We start from the raw sequence: 23,319 nt of genomic DNA on the forward strand, positions 1-23,319 counted from the left end.
AAAGAGGAGTACTTATATCAACCATAGTGAAAATGAGAAACTCCGATGTTTCATAAACTTCATCACCAGATTAATTAAAATACACTAAAATGTGTATCAAACTGAATTAGTTTCTCGATTTTTATTAGTCTTTATATTACATTAAATGAGCCAATTATCATGATATTAAAAGATATATAAAGGTTGATCCATTATAATTTTTTAATTCAGTTTTCTCTTATTTCCATTTTACTGTCCTTCAAAAAAACCATAGTCTCCTGAATGGTCTTGTTGGTAAAGTCAACTTTTATTTTTTTTAATGATAAAAATAAAAGTTCGAGTTGAGAAGACATTATTGAGCCGTATAGTTTTGGATTAAAGCATTAATTGCAGAGTTTCTTAAAAAGTGCACTGTGGAATTCTCCTTAAAAAGGAAAAACAAAGTGCATTAAGAAACCGTATCAGCATCTAAACTACCCAACCAAAGTTTCTTCACGCATACGTACATACATACACCACACGCCATACTCGTACATACATACATTTATACATACTCCTATCCAAACACAACATTAAACAAATCATTCATTCATAAAAATGGTTAATTGAGGTGGTGGTGGTGGTGGTGGGTGGCGGCGGCGGCGGCGGTGGGAGAATGCAGAGGGAAGAGTGGTAATAGTTCAGGAGGTTGAGAGGCTCTGGGGGTGGAGAGAGGGGAGGGGTGCAAGTAGAATCCTTTTTCCGCAATCGCTCTCTCTTCTTCTTCCTCGTGCGGCGTGCGTGGGCTCCCACGCGCCAGCATCATCTCGAGTGGGGAAACGGGGGAGGCCATGACGAGGTTCTCGCATGTTCTGTTTCGGAGAAGGGACACGTTGTTGGAGGAGACCATGAGGACGGGGAGGTCAAGGTTTTTGGCGGCGGCGTTGCGGCGCTCGTGGAGCTTGAAGTTGGGCCTTTTTGGGCCGACCAGGGGAGATTGGGCCGCCAGCCGCGAGGGAAGAGTGAGGGGCAGTTTTGGGGCGGCGGGGTCGTCGGAGGCGCCGGTGAGTTTCTGGACGACGGCGCGGAAGTTGGACGGGTCCGCTTGGACGAAGGTGGTGTTCGGGGTTGTGGGGTCGGCGGCGTAGGTGGTGGCGGCGGCGGCGGCGGAAGAAGCCATGTGATGTAAAAACAATGTCAAACGTTGTTGTTTATTGCTGAGGAAGCGGGAAAAGAGGAATGAAAAGTGGGGTTTTATAAGAAGAGAGAAACGGGGTTTCTTCGGGTTGGTGTGTGGCTATGGGTCCGTTTGGTTTCACCCAAAATCAAAAACAAAAGAAAGCAACAGATTCTATGGATTTGGAGAGAAAAGTTAGAGGGAGTGTATCACTTTTTCTCAAAAGACACAAACAACCTTCACTTCACTGCATATAATTTTATTTTTTTTCTTTATTATTCCAATAACAGTTTTTAAGTTTTCTGCTACATTTCTGAAATTTAGTAGCAGTTGATTTTTAAATATGTGTGAAGTTTTCTGAACAAATGCAGTGTTAATGTAATCTTGCTTTGCTTCAATGTGTTGAATGGCGTGTGGTAGAAGTGTGAGATATGTATGAAGTCAGAAGAAAAAAAAACTGATACTTTAATACATGTAATTCTGTAACGGTTAAGCTGAGAAAAATATACTTCACATGCAAGAAGTGTTTCAGGAAAGAAAGAGTGAGATTAATATAATGAAAAACATTAATCTGATATTTGTATCTTGGTAGTGTATTCAGAACTCTAAAACTGTTTATTACGTAATTCTGCATGAAAAAGAAAAAAAGATGAGATTTATGGTTGAGTGATTTAGCAGCAGTTCCACACACCACACTAAACAACAGTGTTTTGTTTCTTACTGTGCTGTTTTCTGATGAAAAGTTGGGGTAAAATCTTTGGGTACTATTACGTATATACAATAACATAATAACGCAGCTTTTTTAAAAGAAGAAACGAGAGAAGCTTTTTCTGATGAGTGGAACTTTGTATCTTTCTTTTATCCTTGCAAGTGAAAATTCATTATCATGACATGATTGACATCGAGTTAAGTTACCTTTTTAATGCGAGTATTATTCAAGTTTGTCGCAAAAATCACGTGAAAACCTTCAAACTTGGTTTCAATTACTGGTGGTGATTAATTTAAGAACTTGTTTAATCAGAGGGTGAAGCACTTGAGCACTGCACATGGGCATGCATGAAAAGTGTGAGTGGAGTGCAATAAGAAAAAATAACAATAATAGATATAAGAGATTAGAAAGATGTTTAATTTAAACTGAATTCATTTACTTGGTGGTGAATATGAAGATGGTCCAAAGAGCAATGAATGAATGAATGCATGAATGATGATGAGTGATGGGGTCAGTTGAGCATTGAAACAAGAAACAAAAAGAAAGAGAGAAAGCAAAGCTATTTTTGCAGAGTCTGAGTTATGATCAGAATCTCAGCATGATGTGCCTCGTGATTCTCACTTTCTTCCACACTTTTTTTAGTATCACTAAACTATATATAGTGTAAAATAAGTAATTTCTGCTCTGAAATTCATCACTCTTCAAGAATCTATCAGTTTATTTCTGCATTATCAGCATAAAATTGTTTTATGAGAGAATTTAAATTTAAGTCAAACATCCTATTATTTTATTTTTAATTATTTAGAAATCGATATTTAAATGTTTTTTTTTATTTCACTTATCGAAGTGTCTTTTAAAATAATACTATAACTTACTCAATATCTTAAAGTGAACAACACCTAAATATATGGTGATCGATAATTATTTTATTATCAAATACCAATAAGAGATAAGACAATTTTATATTAAAAATATGATGCAAATTTTATTTTATAAGTCAGTTTTGTAGGATCGAATTAGACTTAAAACTTATTTCTTAACATGGTATTAAAGTTAAGTTAGAGTCTATTTTAGTGAACTTTCTTGAATATTTTGTTTCACCTTCTATCGAACCGCTAATGGATTATTTATTTTTAGATCCACGCATAAAATGTTTATACCTATATATCTCGATGTGAGGGAAATATGTTAAAAGTCTCACATCTACATATAAGATAATTGTATATTGTATAAGTGAAATACAAATTTCATTTTATAATTATATAAGTGAAATACAAATTTCATTTTATAATCAATTTTGTAGGATTGAATTAAATTATAAATTTTTTATGATATAAAAAAAAATGAGAAGTGAAGGTTCGTTGATTTTGGATTGATACCAATTTGTTTGCTTTACTCTTGGATTGCTTTGCTGGATATGATTTGATTTTTCTGACTTATGACACTTTTTCACAGTTTTGGTTTCTTACCTTTGCAAAATCTTCACTTTTCCACCTTTGTTCTTTCTCGTTTTTCAACACTTCTTCCAAGTTTATGAACATCAATAAAAAAGGAAATTGAAAGTGTGTACAATGATAACCCATTATGGTAATAATAATACAAAAGAAAAAAGGGAGAATAAATGTCAATGATTTATATCATAGCTTTTGGCTAAAGAACAAAAACACGGCTCAATCCTTCCACGTACTTCTATTTTTCTTTTTCTTTTATTTTATAATATACTGATAATGAAATTTTTTTATCTTGACGATTTAATAGTTAAGAAATTAGTTAAATATATTTTTGGTATCTTAAATTTTATTGAATTTTGTAATTAGTTTATTTCAAAATTTTAGATCAATTTAGTAATTTATATTTCAAAATACGTAAATTTAATCATTTTAATCAAATTTTGTTAAGTTTATTTAAACATTTCAAACGTATTTCATGATAGTATTTGACTTAACATTAAAGCGAAAATGTGTCAAATAGTATAAACAACTCAAATACAATCTTGAAATACATACAAGACATCAAATAAATCTAACAAAATTGTATTAAAATGACTAAATTCACTTATTTTGATAGATGAATAACTAAATTGGTCCAAAATTTCTAAATGGACTAATTCCAAAATTCACTGAAAATTAAGAAACAAAAACATATTCAACCCTTAAGAGATGTAGTCGAACGTAAGAATAATATTAATGATGTTTTATACATTTCTTTTTATTTTTGTTATTTTAAGAATATAATTACGTGTTTAAGCAAAAAACTATTCTTTTCAATCAAACCAAAAAGGAATTTATTTTTATCTATGATAAATTTCTTTTTATTTATCTATTTTTTTATTTCTACCAACATGATATAACATAATTGTAAAAAGAAACTAAAACTCTTATTTTAATAAGCATGTTTTGGAGGGGGTAATAACTTTACAGGATATATACACTATAAATAAAATTTAATGCTTTAATAAAAAAAAAAATATTAAAAACCATCGAAAATCATCGTACTATTACATTATTTTATGAGAAAAACTAGTTAATCAGAAGCATTAAAGTGTCGTTTTATATAAAGTGATGGCATTTTTGTTTAATAAAAAAAATGTGATTTAGACTATACAACCTGAAGTATTGCTTAACTTCTTTTACAAGACTCATAAATAAAATAAAATAAAAACAATAAGACCGCACATCAACCTAATAATTCTTATTCAAACTTTGTTATATTATATATATTCGAATGCTTTTAGATAAGAAAATTGAATTTAAATTTTATATTTACATGTGTATAAAACAAGTGCTAATAAGCCCTCACATGTTTGTCAGTACTTTTTTATAATCTAATTATTAAATTTAGGTTGGGGACATGTTAAGTTTGTAAAGTTTTAAATGTTAAACGTTTATCAAGTGTGGATTGTAAGTTATTACTAAATAGAAGTTTATGCACTTAGTGCGTAAAAAAGAGATGAACTGAACTCGCCGTAAACATTTAAGCAATAAAAAGTTGTTTTTGTGAAAAATTCACCCTAATTTTGTATTCGTTGTGGGTTTCGACCAAACACCTTATTAGTGAATGCACGAGGTACTACTAGCTGCTTATCAAGAAAAAAAAAAAAGCAATACGGAATCACATGGACTAAATTTATAATAAGGTTAAACATGTTTTACGTAATTTAATTTTATGAATATTGGAATTAATTTTTCTTTAAATTTTAGATCAATTTAGTTTCTCGTATTTAGAAATACGTGGATTTAATCTTTTTATTTAGATTGAGCGTTTACCATTTGGTCACCAATTATTGGATCGAATGCTTACCATTTGACCAAAAGTTATAATTGTTAGTCAGAATGCAATTTATAATTTTTCTATTTAAGAGCATATGAGCCAAAACGTCATGATTCAATTGTAACTCGGTTCACCTAGCCTCTAGCACTGGACAATTGATGCCACCATTAACAATTTTAACTAAATCCAAATTTGGTTAAGTTTATTTGATGTTTCAGACGCGTTTTTCAACTAACATTGAAGCAAAAATATGTTAATTGACGAAAATAATTCAAATGTTATCATAAAATGTGTTTAAAACGTTAAATAAACTTAACAAATTTTGGTTAAAATGACTAAATTCACACATATCTAAAGTTTGAAGACTAAATTCACACATTTCTAAAGTTTGAAAACTAAATTTGACTAAAATTTTGAAGAGAGACTAATTTTAATTTTCACTGAGAATTAAAAAACCAAAAATATATTTAATCATTTATTATATATATATATATGACAATTTTTTTCTTGTTGAATTAATTTAATAAGATTGAGTTTGGTTTAAATTTCGTTATTTTAAATTTTGTTTTAGTTGGAATTTGAACCAAAGTAATGTTGAATTACAATAAAACAATGAATGAGGTTACATGATTAAGGAATCATATATTTATTACCTTTGGTCTAGATTTCATATATGTATTATAATAAATTATTATAATATAAATAAGTGTGAATGAATTCTTAAAGTTCATTTTTCAAAAAGAAAAAAAGTAGTATATTATTACTCCATTAGTTGATATTAGTAGTTATGCATAATTTATGTGAATATTGATGAAATTGACAAAACGAAGGGTTTGTTATTTTTTTTAGTCAAAAGGTGCACTTATAGAAAACCATCGTTTTCAATTTCAATGATAAGAGGCATATGTGGAAGACACTATCATTGCCAAATATAGAGTGCTATGTTAACTAACCATCACACTCTTATTTCAAATTACAAGTTTGCTAATTTTATTTTTAAAATCACATTAACAATAATTAACTTTTGTTAATTCACTAAACCCATAAATTAGAGTTTACCCTATAAATACCTTAAAATATATTGCTATAAATATGTGAAAGTGTTACTTTATCCAAAAAAAAAAGGATAAAAACAATGAGGAAAACTTAAAGTATTGAATTTCTGTACAAATATTAAATAAGAAGCTCCCATTAATTAATCTTTTCTTGTATATTAAAATAGAATAATACGTTTCAATTAAAGAAAATGCGAATGGGAAAGTTTAAAAAGAATAAAATAATAACCTATTTTTTTAATTTTAAAATATTTAAAAAGATGTTTAAAAAAAATAGACTCGTTCACTTTAATTTATTTTTTGGGTGCATAAACAGGGCCAAGGCCCAACACAGGTTCTTCATCGTCGAAGGAAAAAAATGTGGAACTTGCTGCTTACGCTTTTACTTATATTTCTTTTGCTTACTTATATTTTTGGTACTAAATAATTTAGAAATTTTGCATATAGTTTCTAATAATTTTTTTATAACTTTTGATTCTTGAAAATTTTATATTTTATATTGGTCTCTTCCACTATAATATTTATATTGATATGATAAGTTATTATATAATAGAAGACACGAGTTATTATGATGAAAAACTAGAGATAAAAAAAAAGTTTAAAATATTTCAAAAAAAGTAAGAAAATAAATATAGCAATAGAATTAAAAAAAAAAACCATTTCAACGATCAAATATCTATAAATAATTCAAGGACTAAAAATAAAAATTTGAAATTTTAAAAAAATCTTAAATATTATATTTAGAACAAAAATATAAGTGTACAAAAAGTATTTAACCAATTTACTCTTTCATTTAAATATATAACTTTGAGTGTGAGACTTTCATTTTAAATTCATCTTACATGTTTTTTCCTTCTCTATTTCAAGTGACTCTTGCTTGCTCTCATCATAAAAGTTTTCTCGTTCTGCATAATCTCCACACGACACATGACTTTTTTATTTTAATTTAATTTTTTATTAAAACTATCATAAATATATTATATAGATTTTTTTATCTTTATCTAGCAATATCCGTGTCATTTATGTAATTTTTTTAAGTATATTAAATAATAATAAATAGATAGTTTTTTATGCTATAAGCATTTGAATTTATTCTTTATATAATATCATTGATATGTGGATGAAATTTCTTATTATCAAATACTCTGAGGTTAGTAACAGAATATGTATGATATATGATAGTCTAACAAACAATTTCGCAAATTTAGTTAATATTTGAAGCATGGTTGAGCATAAAAAAAAACTTAGATAGAGAAGAAATTTAAACCAATAAGAGAGTAAACTATTTTGTTTTGTCCTGTGTTCAGTGTTCATGAGGAAAGATAAAATGTCATGCTTTGATGCCACATTTGTTTTTTCTTTGTGAATTCTCAGACATCAATAGAAAACATTATTAAGAAACCACCATTCGTGTAATTCTTCTATTCTATTTCATTTCTCTTCTCCAAAATTCAAGAACAACATAGAAACGTAATGTCAAATTTATTTGATAATTAACACAATTATTCCCTCCAACTTATATAAGAGTAGTGAAGGACATTAAAAGAGAGGAACTTTAAAAAGACAAAATCAAAGAGCAAGATTAGCCAAGTCAAAAGTTTTACTAACAGCTTTGCACCAAGATTCAAATTTCTTTTTCCTTAGTTCCTCACTCATTAAGGGACGGAAAACTTTAGCATTCTTCATCTTTTCCTTGCAATTGAAAATATGTTCTTCTTTCCAAACCCCAATAGCCAACCCTGCAGCATATGCTGCTCCAAGTGCTGTTGTCTCTATGTCAACAGGTCTAACCACTGACCTTCCCAACAAATCTGCCTGTACAACAAACATCATTATTATTCACAAAAACACTATCACTTATGTACTAAACAACAACAAAGCATTCAACACCAACACTAAATCATATAATGTTATTGTTATTAGCACAAACCTGAATCTGCATCAAGAGGTTGTTAATAGTTGCACCACCATCCACTCTGAGCAACGATTCCTCTTTGGAATCTAGTGTTGAGTCTTTATGCATTGAATCCAAGACCTCTTTCACTTGGAAACACATGCTCTCAAGCACCGCTCGAGCAATGTGAGCTTTGTTCGTAAGCCTTGTCATTCCAACAATAACACCTCGAGCATCTTCACGCCACCATGGAGCAAACAATCCACTAAAAGCAGGAACAAAGTAAATCCCACCAGTGTTTTCAACCTCTGACGCCAGTTCCTCTATCTCCGAAGCACTCGAAATGAGGCCAAGACCGTCTCTAAGCCACTGCACTGCAGCTCCAGCAATGGCAACCGATCCTTCCAATGCATAATTGGTTGGTGCATTTGGGCCAAGCTTGAAGGCCAAAGTGGTTAGAAGACCGTGTGTTGATTTAACTATCCCTTCACCAGTGTTCAGCAATATAAAAGCACCTGTGCCATAAGTGCTCTTAGCCTCCCCCTTATGGCATGATTGTCCTAACATCGCAGCATGTTGATCCCCTAAACATCCAGCAATAGGGATACCAGCAATTGGCCATCCAGCACCAATCTCTCCTATAACTTCAGAATTACTAACAATTTTAGGCAGAATCTCAGCAGGAATTTTAAGAGTTTTTAGGATAGTTTCGTCCCACTGCAGGGTTTTCAGATTCATGAACATTGTCCGAGATGCGTTTGAAACATCAGTAACATGCAATCCACCCTTTACCCCACCAGTCAAATTCCATATCAACCAAGTATCTATAGTTCCAAACAACGCATCCTTTTTCTCTATAGCCTCCTTCACAGCACTCACATTCTCCATCAGCCACAGTAACTTCACTGCACTGAAGTATGTGCTAATAGGCAAGCCACACCTCTCCACAAAATGGTTTCTACCTCCAGATAACTCATTTTCCAGTCTCCTGTTTCAAAAATCAAATCAAATCTAGTCCATGAGACCGTGATTAATAACAAAACAACAGCACAAGAAAGATGAAAAACTACCCCCACCAAAGTATTAGTAAATGATTTGAGACTCTTGAGCAGTTCATACAAGTATACTATTATACACAAGCATTTCCTTCTGTTTCAATCCATGTTTGATCATATTTGAGATAAATTAAAGTGATTTTCAATTTTTTCATGCGACACACCAATGTTTGGTTCCCCTTTGAAAAATTGATTACAGTGCAAAATGAATTTCAAACAGTTCATATTCCAAACAGACGGATCCAGAATCACGTAAAATTATCAGGGAAAAAAAATTTAAAATTTAGAAGCGAATCGTGGTTTAATCCATAGAACAAGAAAATAGGACCTGCAAATGGAAGAAGTGCGAGCATCCATCCAAACGATGGCGTTGTAGAAAGGGAGACCGGTGGATTTGCTCCAAACGAGAGCGGTTTCTCTCTGATTGGTGAGACCGATGGCCTTGAGGCCCTTGTCGACGTTGAAGCCATCGGCGGTGGCCTTGTCGACGGCTTTGGCCACGCACACCTTCACGCTCTCCAGGATCTCCATCGGGTCATGCTCGACCCACCCGGGTTGCGGGTAGAACTGCGTGAACTCCACGTGGTGGATTCCGATGGCTTTACTCGATCCGTCGTAGATTATGAACCTGCTGCTGGTCGTACCTTGGTCGATGGCGCCAATGAACACATCCTCGGACGACATCGTTTTCGATGTTGTCGATGCTTATCAACTTAGAAGAAGAACACAACACAACACAACACAAAAACCTTTGTCACTGCCAAACAAAAGAAAACAAATGAAATCAAATGCCTCTGCGTTTGTTTGGTTTGATTAATTTATGAGAGTTGACCCGAACGCCACGGGTTCCTCGGAAAGCTGGTCCTTGTTTTTAGAAAATTGGATCGTTGATTTCAGAGTTTATCCCAATCTGCTATTATCCTATTTGTTACACCAACCATTTTTCCGCATTAAAGGAAAAAATCGAGAAGATCCATGGATTCAAACAACATCAAGATATGGATTATGTTATGTTCAATCGGTTATAACTAGAAAGGTAAGAAAAAATTAAATATATTTATATAATATTAATACCTTTTAAAAGACTAATTAGGATATGATTATGTACTTTGACACTATGTGTGTATACATATAATGTTTCTATTTTACTTTATAATATTATTTTAGTTATTTATTTTATTAAAATATATAAATATTAATAACGTAATTAATTGTAATGTTTGTACTTGGTATACGTATTTTTTTTATTTTATTTTCTAAAAACTTTTTTAGATTAAAATAATTATTTTATCAATTGATTCTTTAATTGACGGAAAAAATAAACTAAGACATCAAATTCATGATATAAAGAATTTTAATACCTATTGAGAATAAATATATGGAGATAAAATGTTGAATAATTTATACTCTTAAAGTCAAATCAACACAATAATCTATTTCACAAAATACACAACTTTCAACCACACCTTCAATAATATTTCTTCCAAGCATATTTGAAATTATAAATAATTTTCATGAACTCAATAAAAATTAAAAAAAAAAAGTTTGAACTCTTAGGAAAAAAGTGAAAAATTATTTACATATTAATCCTAAATTCTTCTAAAAATGTCATGTTTTTAGTGATGGTTAATATGAGCTCCATATTATTACTTTTCAATTGGAGATATTTTGCTAAAGGATTAAATTGTTTAATTTTAGTCAAATACATTTACAATGATATAATTACATGGATCGAATTACAAATAATTTAACTTTATATATATAATGATCGTAATTTATACACGGTGAATGCATGCATATTTAACTCGTAATATGTAATAATAACACTATTTCGCGAATGCTTTTTTTCTTTTCAAAATTATTCTATTTAAAATGTATTTCTTAAAATAATATCAATGATTATTTTATAAGGTTAATAAGGTTTAAAATCTAATTATTAATTTTTTTTAGATAAATTAAAAATTATTTTTAATTCTATAAATTTTAATTACAGAATTTAATGTTGAAACAAAACTATTTGTTCAAGCTAACATTACAACATAAATCATTAAAACTGAAATTTGTTAATTTATAGCCTTGCATGATAGAATTAAATAATTAAAACTTAAACTTTTTAGTTTATAATATTGAATTATAGAATTAACAAATTAACAAAATTACATCCAAAATAATTATAACTAACCATGTGGTGTGAGTTTAGAATAATAATAATGGATAGTTTGATGCTTTAGTGCATACTTACTTACTTCTCTTATCACTAAACAAAATTTTTAAAAAAAAATAAAAAAATTAAATGTCAAATGAAAAGTACGTGTTTGAAATATAAATAAATTAATATTAGTTGTGGATTAGTCATAGTGTACTGTATTAGTTGACTCATAAATTTCAACAGTTGTTGTTGACTTTCTTACCTATCTTTAAAATAAAATCTAGACAAAACTTTTATTTCACAAATTAATATTAATTTAATAGATATGCATGAAAGTAAATACATAATTTAAAAAACAATAATAAAATGTTAATAATTAATCATTAAAAATGGAAAACATTAAGGTGAATGTCAATATTCAATAATTCCTTCACACATTAAATAAAAACAAATAAATGTGTATTTTAAACAAATAATTATATTTTAAAGTATATTTGGAAAATTATATATCTAATGTGCATGTGAATTGTTAAGGTATAGTAGTTGGGAATTAAATGGTGTGTGGGTGTTGGATACTTATTAGCTTTTGGAATTAGTTGGGAAACACATGAATTAGTGTGAGTTTAGTTGAACTTCTTTCACGTCTTTGAATTCATTTTCTTATATATATATATATATATATATATATCAACTACTTTTTTTTTTCCTCTTTCTCTTGTTTAAGGAAAGTTTTTTCTTGATAGATATCGGTTAAAAATAAATAATACGTATTTAATTTTATAAGAATTTATAGTTAATTGTGAAATTAAATAAATTTTATCATAAAAATATTAATGCAAATTTGTTTTATTTAGAAGAAAATATATTTATAAATATTGTATCACTATGTTTAATATTTTATTTGATACACACTAATAAAAAATTAAAAAATAATAAAATAATTATGTTTTAATATTATTAAAAATTAAAATATAATTAAACATACAAAAATATAAATTAATGGAAAAATCAACAAAAAATAATGCTAAATATTTAAAAAGTAAAAAAATGAAATATGAATTAAATGATAAAATAACTATATTTTAATGTTGTTAGAAAATTTAACAAGATATTTTATTTTTCATAAATTAAAGACATTACCTTTCAAACATTTCAAGTCTCCACATTTTAATTTTCATTAATAGACTCTTTAAGTAATAGAAAGATATTTTTTCTTGCTTTGTAACAGACGACCGTGATTATTTTTGTAAGAGATATATTATTTAAAAATTTTAAAGAGTATTTTTCTCTTTATAAAATTTTTTATATGAATTTATAATATAATTAATTAATAAGTTAATTATTCCAGTTTTTAATGATAAAATCAGTTATCATTAGTTATTCCTTAACCAAAGACTTTAAAGCATTGGTTAACATTTTTTTTATTAATGGAACAAAGGATTTTTGTAGAACAAATTAGTAAACTATATTTTAATAATAACGATGATGATTTTAAAAAACATATAAATTATAATTTGTTATTAGCTGCTTAACTTGCATTATAAAAGAAGTTAAGTTTAGGTACATAATTTGGAGGAAAATATAATGTTAACCTGATATATACATAAATAAATTAATAAAAACATAAAAGATTAAAAAATTGATAAAATGCTAATAAAAATTGAAAATGTTAAGCGACTTATTAATTTTAATTTAGTAAACAAATCAGAACAGTGATTTGATAATCTCTTAACATAATATAAAAATGTATGATATTTTAAAAATAATTATTTTATTTTAGCATATATTTAGGAATTCATTTAATTGTTATAAATGGAATCACAAACGTTAAATGTTAAAAAAGTCAGATAATAGTTTTTTATTTTTCAAAATAATGAAGTTTTTAAAAGTTGATATTTTAGTTGTTATAATATTTTGTATGAAAATACATAGATTAGATTTGGGAACAAATAATTCTTTTTTCTATTCTTGAGTTTTTATATTCAGTTACATCTAATAAGATTGTACTTAGAATTACTGCAAATTCGAACTCTATGCCGAGTTAAATATAATTAATAAAACCAAGTTATTAAAAATTCGAATTCTGCGTTGAAGTTATTTTTAAGAAGTAATATTAGAAGATTGAACTTCTATGTCCAATTATATTTAACAACCTTGAAATTTAATTACCACAAACTAAAGTATTTTTTTTGCTGGGTTGTCAGAAATTTAAGTTGTTTTTCAAGTAATTTCTAATGAGTTTAAAGTTCACTTATTAAAAGTTTGAGTTTGGTGTAATGATTTAAATATATATATATATATATATATATATATATATATATATATATATATATATATATATATATATATATATATATATATATATATATATATATATTGAAGTACTTTTGGATATTTAAACTTAGGAAGAAAAAAGGTTAAGCTCCCAAATAACATATTTTACTAGGAATATGAATTTATATTTAAAATATAATTCAAGTATTTTCTAAATATTTTGTTAGAAAATATAGAGAAAATAAACTAAAGGAATATATATATATATATATATATATATATATATATATATATATATTATGTTTTTATTCACATAAATAACAAGAGTAGTTATGATTCTATAATGTTATTTGTAGAAACAATTTATTGTCAAAAGAAGATTATTTACTATACCTTATTTGTATTATGTAGATTGTTTTTCATGTCTACTTCATCTCCATAATCTATTGAAGACATTTCATTTACTAAATTAAATGCTAACATCTCACTGCTTTCTTCATTTATTAAAAGAATTATCTTTCATGCATAATGTAATTGGCAATATGGTTGAACAAAAAATATATTTTTCTTGATTGATTGAATTAATTTAAGATCTATTTTTTTAATTCAATTCATTTAAGATCCATTTAATTGAATATGAATTTCAAAATATAATCTACATTTTATATATTTGATGGACTGGATATCCATAATCTAAATCCAGATTTTAAAATATAAATAATCCAAAAAATTCAATCAAAATTTTCAATCTAAACTATTAGTTGAGTTAGGCATAAGCTAGCCCAACTTTAGGCCTTATTCGATTAAGTTGGTGCGACCCAAATATGACCGTATTTAATCGAATTCAATCGAGTCAGTTCTGATTGAAATTTGGTCCATTGAGGCTTGGACCAAATATGGTTGTAGGTCGAGTCGACCTCAACCCAAATTTGACCACCTTGGGCTGAGTTGGCCCCACACAAAATTTGGTCAAATTCAATTGAAACGACCCTAACAGAAATTTGGCAGAGTCGACCTTGACCCAAATTTGGTAATATTCAACCGAGTCGACACCAGACAAAATTTGACTATTTTGGCCAAGCCAGTCGGCGCCGCAATTTGGGAGTATTCAGCTAAGTTTGTCCCGTTCAAAATTTGGCCGAGTCAACTCCACACAAAATTTGACAATACCAAAAAATCATAACTATAATATCTTAATAAGACGACAGTAAAGAAACTGAAGTTGTCTACCTTAAATTCCATGTTCTCAAGAAATAAAAAACTTTGTCATATTTGTTTTCTCTTCTTTCAAAATTAAACTATTAAATTTATATCATTATATTATTAAAAGTTCTTACTAGAATAAGTTATAAATTATACCATTCATCAAAAATATAGTTTAAACTTAACCTATTGAAGAAAGTATGAGTATGCTTAGAAGAAGAAAGAACATAGATAAAAACATGGCTATTATTTCTTGCAAAGAACCAAACGGCTAACCTAGTACCTCAAGGTGAGTATTATTTAGAAGGTCCTTCTCAATCATCATCTACTATTCCCATTATCATTCCCAAAGGCAACTAAGGATATACTCAAATCTATGGATATACTCAAATCTATGGACCTGGACCTGACTAAAGTGATATTTTTTCTTTGATAAAATGACTATTCTCATACTCTTTCTTGCAATGGCATTCATTCGTCATTGGCTTCTTCATCACTTGACATTACAAATGCAACAATCTAGAAAATGAACTCTACATAGAACAACCTCCTAAGTTTATTGCTTAACGAGAGTCTAGTTGGATTTGTAAGTTACACCACTTTTTTTATAGTCTCAAGCAATCTTTACAGACTTGATTTGAAATATTCAATTACATTTATCAATCTTTCATGCTAAAACACAACTAGACAAACCACAAAGTTTTGTATTGTCATACCTCCCATGAAAAATGTGTATACATAATAGTGTATGTTAAAATCTTTTAATTAAAGAAGTATTTATACAATCATTGATCTTAAAAATCTCAAATATTTTTTAGAAATAGAAGTAGCTCAATCATAAAAAGGATTGATAATTTCTCAAAAAAATTAATATTCTTAACATCTTAATAGAAACAAGTATGTTGATTGTAAATCAATAAATTGTCCCATGGATCCAAATCAAAAATTAAAGACAAAACGAGGAGAAACTATTTATGATCTAGAAAGATATAAAAGAATAATCGGAAAACTTAGATATCTCACTGTTACTTTTTGTTGAGTCAACTGATGCAAAAATAATTCCAATTAATTACATTTTTGAAACTCAGGTGTATTTTATACTAGCAAATGTTAATGGTTGATTGATCAACACGCCTAAACTCTCATTCACCAATTCTAATTTATTTCTTTAATGTTATACACTCAGAAAAATAAAACTCAATCCGTTATCAACATTATTTTACCTCAATTCATATGTCTAACAAGGAGTAAACCTGTTGACATGCCCAAAAGAAAAGAGTCATGGTTCCATCAACATAGCTCTATAAAATTATCTAAACAAGTGCTCAAATAACGATAATCCGATTTCCCACAGCATACAGAATGGGAAAATAACTCCAAAAGCAGTCACAGGCAAACTTGTACATCTATGTGAAAGTATATACCACTTCGGAACAAAAAACTTTATTCCAAAGCCTAAAGGATCCCAGATCAAGCCATACAAAATCACCCATAATCTTTCCACAGGAAATGCTCAAAATACAACCTGACAGGAAGAGAAAGAGAGCACTCTACAACCATTTCCACCTATATCCCTTCGGATCAGAAACATTCTGTAATCCAGTGAAAAACAATATCACAAGGGCGGAATTAAGATGCATGATATTTATGACGATAGTCCATATGAAAGTTTAAACAAAAAACAGTATCAAAAGTTGTTAACAACAAGCACTTTGGGCCTAAACAAAATGAACAAAGGAAAGAATAATGCGCTTAACCCCATCCCATGACAATTATAAAACAAAATTATTTTGCATCCAAATGCACAAAGTAGGGACAAAAAGAAGCTAACCGCATACCTTCAGAGACACGGATGAAGTGATGAGTTGTCTCCAACTAATCCTCTGCCCAAAGCACCAACAAATATGAAGTTAATTTTCAATTTCACAAACAGCATAAATCAATTGCAAGTCAATGAAGAAAACCAAATATCAACAATCAAACATAGTGAAATCAAGTGCAGATGTGACTATTTAAAATAAGTGGAACATACAAATCATGATGATCTGTTAGAAGACTTCATAATAACCAAAGCATACTTAAAATGATTTTTTAATAGAAATAAATCAACAGAATCAACATTCAACCTTAAAATGATTTTTTAATAGAAATAAATCAACAGAATCAACATTCAACCCCAGAAGTACATTAAATATTCATATTAATAGAAACTACCTAGTTTTCATCCTGAGTTTATTTATTGCATATGCATTACGAACTCCCATTTACTCCAAATCCAGAACAAGAACATGTTTATCAAGCATGTAGTATGAATGGTAACTTAACAAGCATGTACACACAGCAGAAACAAAACAAAAATAGGGACAACAGAAGGCAGGACTCTTCTTATACCTTATTACCTCCTACACTTGCCACGAAATAGGAGTAATGCAATTCTAGTGTAAAATGCCTCCGTGGCAAACCCATAGATTTATGGAATACCTAGTCAATCAATTCACAATCAAAACCCATAGAGCCTAAAGAACTCATACTAGAAACATGGCCAAGAAGTCTTTACTTTAAATGCAACAACTCAAAAAAGTGTTGCACTAGCTACAACATTCAAGAGGAAGAAAAAGCAGTAACCCGAAAAGCCCATACGAGTGTTTGTTGATGTGAAAAGAGATTATGTTTGGGTCAAGTTGTTTCAAGTTTTCCTGCTTATAGTAAAGACTTCAATTCAAGGCCATGTCATCTCCTTAGGCTCTATATTTTAAAAAACTTGAGCTTGTGGTTGTGAACAGTCTAGTATGACACATTGTTTGGATGCGGAAATACCAACACTTTTGCTCTCTATGTGTATCCTTATACCAACATGACCTATGAGTGGTATTTGGCAACAGTTTTGCTCTCTATGTCTATCGTTAGGATGACATGACCTATGAATCAAGCAACACTTCCATGAATAAAGAAATGGGGCAGTTAAGATAAGAGATAAGGGATTAAACAATAGGGACTGGGAGAAGAAAAGAAACCAGATTACAAAACACAGCTCCATAAGACTATAGTGAATGCTTATGTCATTAGGCTCTTCAACTTTTTGCTACAAAAGCCAACATATCCCAAAATTTCAAACAAATTTCAACCCAACCACAGTAGTTAATTAATGTATTCAAAAGACAAAACGCAGTTTGAAGCCGTGAAGATAAACTCAACTAATGAAGAAGCTGAAAGCCCCTAACCTTTCTTGTGGGGCTCATCCACCTCCTTCACCGCCACAACCGCCTCAGCCGTCGCAGCAACATCATCAGGATAACGCACAACAACCACAGGACAAACACAGTGATGCACACAGTAATCACTCACACTCCCGAGCCTCCCATCGCTCCCGCGCCTCACAGCACCAAACCCGCGGCTCCCCATGATGACCGCGCTCAGCCCGAGCCTCTCCACCTCCAGACACAGTCTCTCCTTCATGTCGTGGTCCTTCACGATGTGGATCTTGTACGGAATCTGCACTTCCCTTAACGGTTTGGCGAGATCCGCGGCCTTCGACGCCGTGAACGCGTCGAAGTCGTCCTCGAGTTTGCGCTTGGTGCTGTGGTCGTTGTTGTTGACGGCCTCCTCGTCGGAATTCGGGTCGGTGTTTATGGAGAGGTCGATAGAGCCCCAGTCGGCGCCAAAGAGGACGTTGGTAGGGCTGACGTGGAGCAGGATCACGGCGTCACCGGGGCGGATGTAGTGCTGCACGGCCCAGCGCACCGCGTAGGCACTCTCGTCGGAGAGGTCCACGGCCACGCCGATTTTACGGCGCGCGCCAGCGGTGGGCGTGGGGGTGGCGGCCGCAGGGGAGGGGTGTCGGGGGGAAGAGGGATGGTGGATTTTGATTTGGGGCAGCTGCGGGTCGGAATCCAGTGCGGGAGGGTTCAGGTAAGGCTGCATTTTTTTCAAGGTTCTAAAGATTTTTGGTATGTTTAGCTCAGTTAGTGAGAGAGGGAGTGAAGAAAACAATTTGAAGCACCGTGTTTGTGTTTTTTGTGTAGGGAGATTTGAAGTGACGGAGTTTGTGTTATAAATATATAGAAGGGACTACGAGTTGGACTTCGGGTTATATCCAAGGCGTTTAATATACTTTTTATATTTTAAAATTTTAATTTTATTCTGAATTATAAAATAAAAAATATTTACAATTTAAAATATAGTCTTAAATACTTTTTTCGTCTTCATTTTCGTAGTATTTATTGTGGATAATCATAATCTTGACAGAATTTTTAAAATGGTTCTCATTTTTACGGAATGTTTAAAATGTTTTTCATTTTTGCAATTTGTGTGTTTTATTTGATATGTAATGTCGTTTAAATCAGTAACGGATCATTGCTGTTTGTATTACGTGTTGCATTGGGGTGTGTTACGTGTACAGTACAGGTCAAATATAGTAATTTAGAAACCATGCAGAACATCACAACAATCCAAGCACAAACAAACCCCAATACCGAATTACGAACACCCTAACCCATGAGCAAACACAACTCAGAAAACCTTAAACTCACTTACTTGGTTGATGATGATTAACTGTAAAATTGAAATGTAAAATTGAAATGGAAATGAAGAGCGCGACTGCAATCCAATGATGAAATGACAAATATTATCTGCTTCCTCTGCAAATCCGAGCTCAAGCAAGACGAAGATGAAGAAATCGCCTCCAACTATGAAGAGCGTGATTGCAATCCAATTCAAGCCCTATTTGCAAAATTTCCTTCAAAAACAAAACACGAATTGCAAGAATGAGGACTATTTTAAACATTCGGTAGAAATGAAGACCATTTTACATATTCTGTCAAAATGATGACCATCAGCAACAAATACTACGAAAATAAGGACAAAAGAGATATTTAAGCCTAAAATATAAAATTAAATTATAAAGACGAAGATGAAGAAATCGCCTCCAACTATGAAGAGCGTGATTGCAATCCAATTCAAGCCCTATTTGCAAAATTTCCTTCAAAAACAAAACATGAATTGCAAGAATGATGATTATTTTAAACATTCGGTAGAAATGAAGACCATTTTACATATTCTGTCAAAATGAGGATCATCAGCAACAAACACTACGAAAATGAGGACAAAAGAGATATTTAAGCCTAAAATATAAAATTAAATTATAAATTATATAATTTAAAATATATTTTTTATATAATTATACAATTTAGAATACCTAAAAAAAATACTTCAAACACCTTTTATTATTGCACCACCACCACTAATGCAGAAAAAAATAAAAACTCATTTAGGAAAGTTTTTTTCGAAAAATATTTCATATATTCTGGAAAACTTTTTCTATATTTATACCACATATGAATATTCCAAAAAAAACTGCAAAGACATTTTATGAGTTTTAGAAAGTTATTTTCAAAAAAATATTACGAAAAATCATTCCGAAACACATTTTATGTATTCTGAAGATTACATTCTAAAAATTTTATTTAGAAATTTTGGAAAACTTGTTAATTTGAGGGGGTGAACGAAGAAATTGAGAGGTGCAGGAAGTAAAATCCTAAAAACACCCATAAGAAATCTGTGTGGGCTGGCCCATGTATGCATGGAGAAAGCGGTTCAAACCCAATAGAGATCGGATGCGACGGTTCTGGCGGTTGTCCTCGTCTCAGCCTCGCGTGTTGTTTCTATGCTCTTTCATCTTTCTCTGAATCTCCTTGTCCAACCTTCCATAGCATTCAAAAAGAACAATTATCACGATTAGATTCATGCAATTAGCCGATTAACCAATCATTAGTTCTTATTGTTGTGGTGATTCCATTTTCGCTCCCTTTCGGCGCCAGAAACCATGGCTTTGGGATCGGTGTCTCGACGGTTGGGGACTAAACTCTTCCCTGCGTTATCTTCCACTCCAAGGCTATTACATTCTCACGCCACCAGTTTTGGTTGGTTTACATTCTCTACTATCCTCCGCAATCAAATTTTAATTCTCAATTAAAAAGTGAAAAAAAATGATGTTATGGCACATTTTCAGGGTTTAAACATGTAAACGAAGAAGATAAGGCTCGCATGGTTGGTGATGTCTTCACGAGCGTGGCTTCGAGCTACGATTTCATGAATGACTTAATGAGTGTTGGATTGCACAGATTGTGGAAGGATAGGTTTATATTACATTTTGATTTCTATAATTAATAATAATTTCAAGCATATCTCAATTGCTATTGGACTTATTTGTGATTATTTTCTGCTCAGGTTAGTTTCCAAGTTGAATCCGTTTCCTGGAATGAAGCATCTTGACGTGGCTGGTGGCACAGGTCTGTCGCGCTATCACTGTATTTTTAAACTGTTTTCTTGGCGTTGGCTTGAGAAGATTGCAATGAGAATTAAATTGACGTGAAAAAAAAAAAAATGTTAAAGTTTTGGATTTGGTTCTGGAGCTTAATCTGTCAAGTGAATGAAATAAATGAAGGAATTCTGAATTGGTTAGTGGGAGAGGTTTTAGTTCACCAACTACTTGATCAAACATATTGTCTGTGTTCCAATTTTGCTGATTCATCTAGCTATTTTTTTTTTTGTGCTGTTGCATGTTCAAGTACTCAGAGCATAAGAAGAGATTGTTTTGATTTGTTTCTATAATACTTAATTATTTGTTACTGGGTACAAGTCATAAAGTAAATATATGTATGTGCTTCATATGATGGTATTTTAACTTTTTGAACAGTTAGTGTTTGCTTCATATGGTGGTATTTTAACTTTTTGAACAGTATTTATGTGCTCCATATGTGTTTAAGGCTGTTTTAAGGAATGTAGTTGTAAGATGTTTCTGTATTTATTTAACATAAACTTTGCTTCTTCTCAATAAAATTCTCAGGAGTTGAAGTGATATTGCTGTTCATGCGATTCTTAAAAGTTTTAAGGGTTTTTGTATCAAGCTTAAAGTTATTGATTTTACAGGGGATGTTGCTTTTAGAATCTTGGAGAGCATAAACAAAGTTAAACTGAGAGGACTTCAAGGTGTTTTTCAAGATACTTTAGAGGCAGAAACTCAGATTTATGTATGTGACATTAACCCTAAGATGTTAAATGTTGGCAGACAGCGTGCCTTGGAGAAGGGTAAATGAGTATGCCTTAAACTGTCAATGATTGGTTTAATGTATCTTCATTTGCTAGGAATGAATATTTTTGTGCTTATTATAATAGGTTTTGGAGAAGATGGTTCCCTTGTATGGGTGGAGGGAAATGCTGAAAGCTTAAGTTTCCAAAATGATTCAATGGATGGTTATACTATTGCATTTGGGATAAGAAATGTCACACACATAGAGAAAGTACTCAGTGAAGCTCATAGGTAGGTTTGCACTTTTTAAATAATTTGCTATAACTTGTATGCTCCGTGATGGCAATCAATTAAAACGTATGAGGAATCATCAATATACTTATTATTTCTTTTTTTCTTTAACAGGGTATTGAAACCAGGAGGAAGGTTCCTTTGCCTTGAACTTAGCCACGTTGCTATTCCTATATTTAAAGATTTGTAAGTATCATTTACAAGATTGATGAGTATTTGTGGGTTGACATATGATAAGGAAAAATGGGAATGACGATATACGTTTCTACTCACGTTTGAGAAAGAAAATATAACATGGAAAATTCGAATTTGGATATTATGCTGGGTTTTTCCTGTGCCGTTCTTCTGTGGTGTCTATTAAAAAGTTTTTAAGCACCAACATCAGTAGGCACAACAGAAGATAACATAATCTGAACCAGAAAATTCTGGAAACCCCTTTGAGATAGATATGAATAGATGATGGGATGAAGTGATAGTCCTCAAAATACAGGCATTCCCTGCCAACCAAATGTAACTATACTCCATAAACTGGCCACTATTATAGAATCACGGCCTCCTTTTGTACTCAAAGTCAACTTTCAGCTTGATGTTACTCATCTTCTTCTGCATGTAGGTATGATTATTATTCTTTCTCAGTTATTCCATACATGGGCGAACTGGTTGCTGGTGATCGAGAATCCTATCAGTACTTAGTTGAGAGTATCAGGCGTTTCCCCTCACAGGTTATCACACTTTCCACTATTGATAACTGTTTTTTACTGTTCATAATTCTACTCGTGTTTTCTTATTGTGTTAACGAATGTGTTGTAATTGATGAATTCCAGGAAAAATTTGCTTCTATGATAGCCGATGCTGGGTTCCAGAAAGTAGAGTATGAAAATCTAGTCGGAGGAGTGGTTGCTATCCATTCAGGGCTAAAAATCTGATATCCTTACGAACCTTGCTCTCTATTATTATATCCAATAATTCATGAATTCAGATTAAAGATCAAACGTGATGTTATCTATTAGAACTCGTAGAGAAGATTTGTACTGTTAGAATGTGTACTGTAATTTCCACCGGATGGCGCTTTCAATTCTTTTACTGTAAACATATTTAATTTTTTTCCAAAATAATAAATTGTTTCATACCGAAGTTGAATTCATCACTTCCATTGTTAGTAGTAGAATTCGATAACCTTTTTTATCTAAATTATTTTTTCAATTATGAATTCATGCTAAACTTTTCAATAAAATTAAATATGCGAAACTTTAATTA

At 30.8% G+C, this 23,319-nt stretch overlaps 4 protein-coding genes across 5 annotated transcripts; 1 reads left to right on the top strand and 3 right to left on the bottom strand.

Annotated features, from left to right (window-relative positions):
• Window positions 1-331: 331 nt before the first annotated feature.
• LOC114167225 (VQ motif-containing protein) lies at window positions 332-1,268 on the bottom strand. The gene has a single exon (XM_028052243.2). It carries the CDS (start codon window positions 1,136-1,138, stop codon window positions 581-583), a length of 558 nt encoding a protein of 185 aa, XP_027908044.2. The 5' UTR covers window positions 1,139-1,268; the 3' UTR covers window positions 332-580.
• Window positions 1,269-7,634: 6,366 nt separating this feature from the next.
• Window positions 7,635-10,094, bottom strand: NHO1 (Actin-like ATPase superfamily protein). The gene is made up of 3 exons (XM_028052000.2): window positions 9,447-10,094; window positions 8,100-9,051; window positions 7,635-7,984 (listed from the first exon to the last, which is right to left on the bottom strand). Exons 1-3 carry the CDS (start codon window positions 9,800-9,802, stop codon window positions 7,739-7,741), a joined length of 1,554 nt encoding a protein of 517 aa, XP_027907801.1. The 5' UTR covers window positions 9,803-10,094; the 3' UTR covers window positions 7,635-7,738.
• A 5,841-nt stretch (window positions 10,095-15,935) lies between these two features.
• LOC114167197 (universal stress protein PHOS34-like) lies at window positions 15,936-18,788 on the bottom strand. 2 transcript variants are annotated; one of them, XR_003600135.2, is made up of 3 exons: window positions 17,940-18,788; window positions 16,583-16,627; window positions 15,936-16,336 (listed from the first exon to the last, which is right to left on the bottom strand). XR_003600135.2 is itself a non-coding variant. In XM_028052204.2 (3 exons), the coding sequence occupies exons 1-2, from the start codon at window positions 18,663-18,665 to the stop codon at window positions 16,620-16,622; spliced, it is 708 nt and encodes a 235-aa protein (XP_027908005.2). In that variant the 5' UTR covers window positions 18,666-18,786; the 3' UTR covers window positions 15,936-16,336; window positions 16,583-16,619. The 2 variants fall into 2 exon arrangements, 1 of the variants encoding a protein (XP_027908005.2); XM_028052204.2 differs by having other exon boundaries at window positions 17,966-18,786.
• A 1,565-nt stretch (window positions 18,789-20,353) lies between these two features.
• On the top strand, window positions 20,354-23,206 carry LOC114166136 (S-adenosyl-L-methionine-dependent methyltransferases superfamily protein). Its single transcript, XM_028050806.2, has 8 exons — window positions 20,354-20,662; window positions 20,752-20,878; window positions 20,970-21,031; window positions 21,672-21,830; window positions 21,918-22,062; window positions 22,177-22,248; window positions 22,676-22,784; window positions 22,887-23,206. Exons 1-8 carry the CDS (start codon window positions 20,566-20,568, stop codon window positions 22,986-22,988), a joined length of 873 nt encoding a protein of 290 aa, XP_027906607.1. The 5' UTR covers window positions 20,354-20,565; the 3' UTR covers window positions 22,989-23,206.
• The last annotated feature ends 113 nt before the right edge of the window (window positions 23,207-23,319 follow it).

The sequence above is a fragment of the Vigna unguiculata genome, chromosome 10 (assembly GCF_037176805.1).
Source record: "Vigna unguiculata cultivar grain cowpea cultivar isolate G323 ecotype 2 chromosome 10, ASM3717680v1, whole genome shotgun sequence".
Taxonomy (NCBI): domain Eukaryota; kingdom Viridiplantae; phylum Streptophyta; class Magnoliopsida; order Fabales; family Fabaceae; genus Vigna; species Vigna unguiculata.

Coding starts and splice junctions, on each gene's coding strand:
- NHO1 (XM_028052000.2), bottom strand. CDS start 9,802: ATGTCGTCCGAGGATGTGTTCATTGGCGCCATCGACCAAGGTACGACC. Junction 9,052..9,446: donor CGCACTTCTTCCATTTGCAG/GTCCTATTTTCT, acceptor TTTTTGAAACAG/GAGACTGGAAAATGAGTTAT. Junction 7,985..8,099: donor ACCTCTTGATGCAGATTCAG/GTTTGTGCTAAT, acceptor TTTGTTGTACAG/GCAGATTTGTTGGGAAGGTC.
- LOC114166136 (XM_028050806.2), top strand. CDS start 20,566: ATGGCTTTGGGATCGGTGTCTCGACGGTTGGGGACTAAACTCTTCCCT. Junction 20,879..20,969: donor CACAGATTGTGGAAGGATAG/GTTTATATTACA, acceptor TTTTCTGCTCAG/GTTAGTTTCCAAGTTGAATC. Junction 22,249..22,675: donor ATTCCTATATTTAAAGATTT/GTAAGTATCATT, acceptor TTCTGCATGTAG/GTATGATTATTATTCTTTCT.
- LOC114167197 (XM_028052204.2), bottom strand. CDS start 18,665: ATGCAGCCTTACCTGAACCCTCCCGCACTGGATTCCGACCCGCAGCTG.
- LOC114167225 (XM_028052243.2), bottom strand. CDS start 1,138: ATGGCTTCTTCCGCCGCCGCCGCCGCCACCACCTACGCCGCCGACCCC.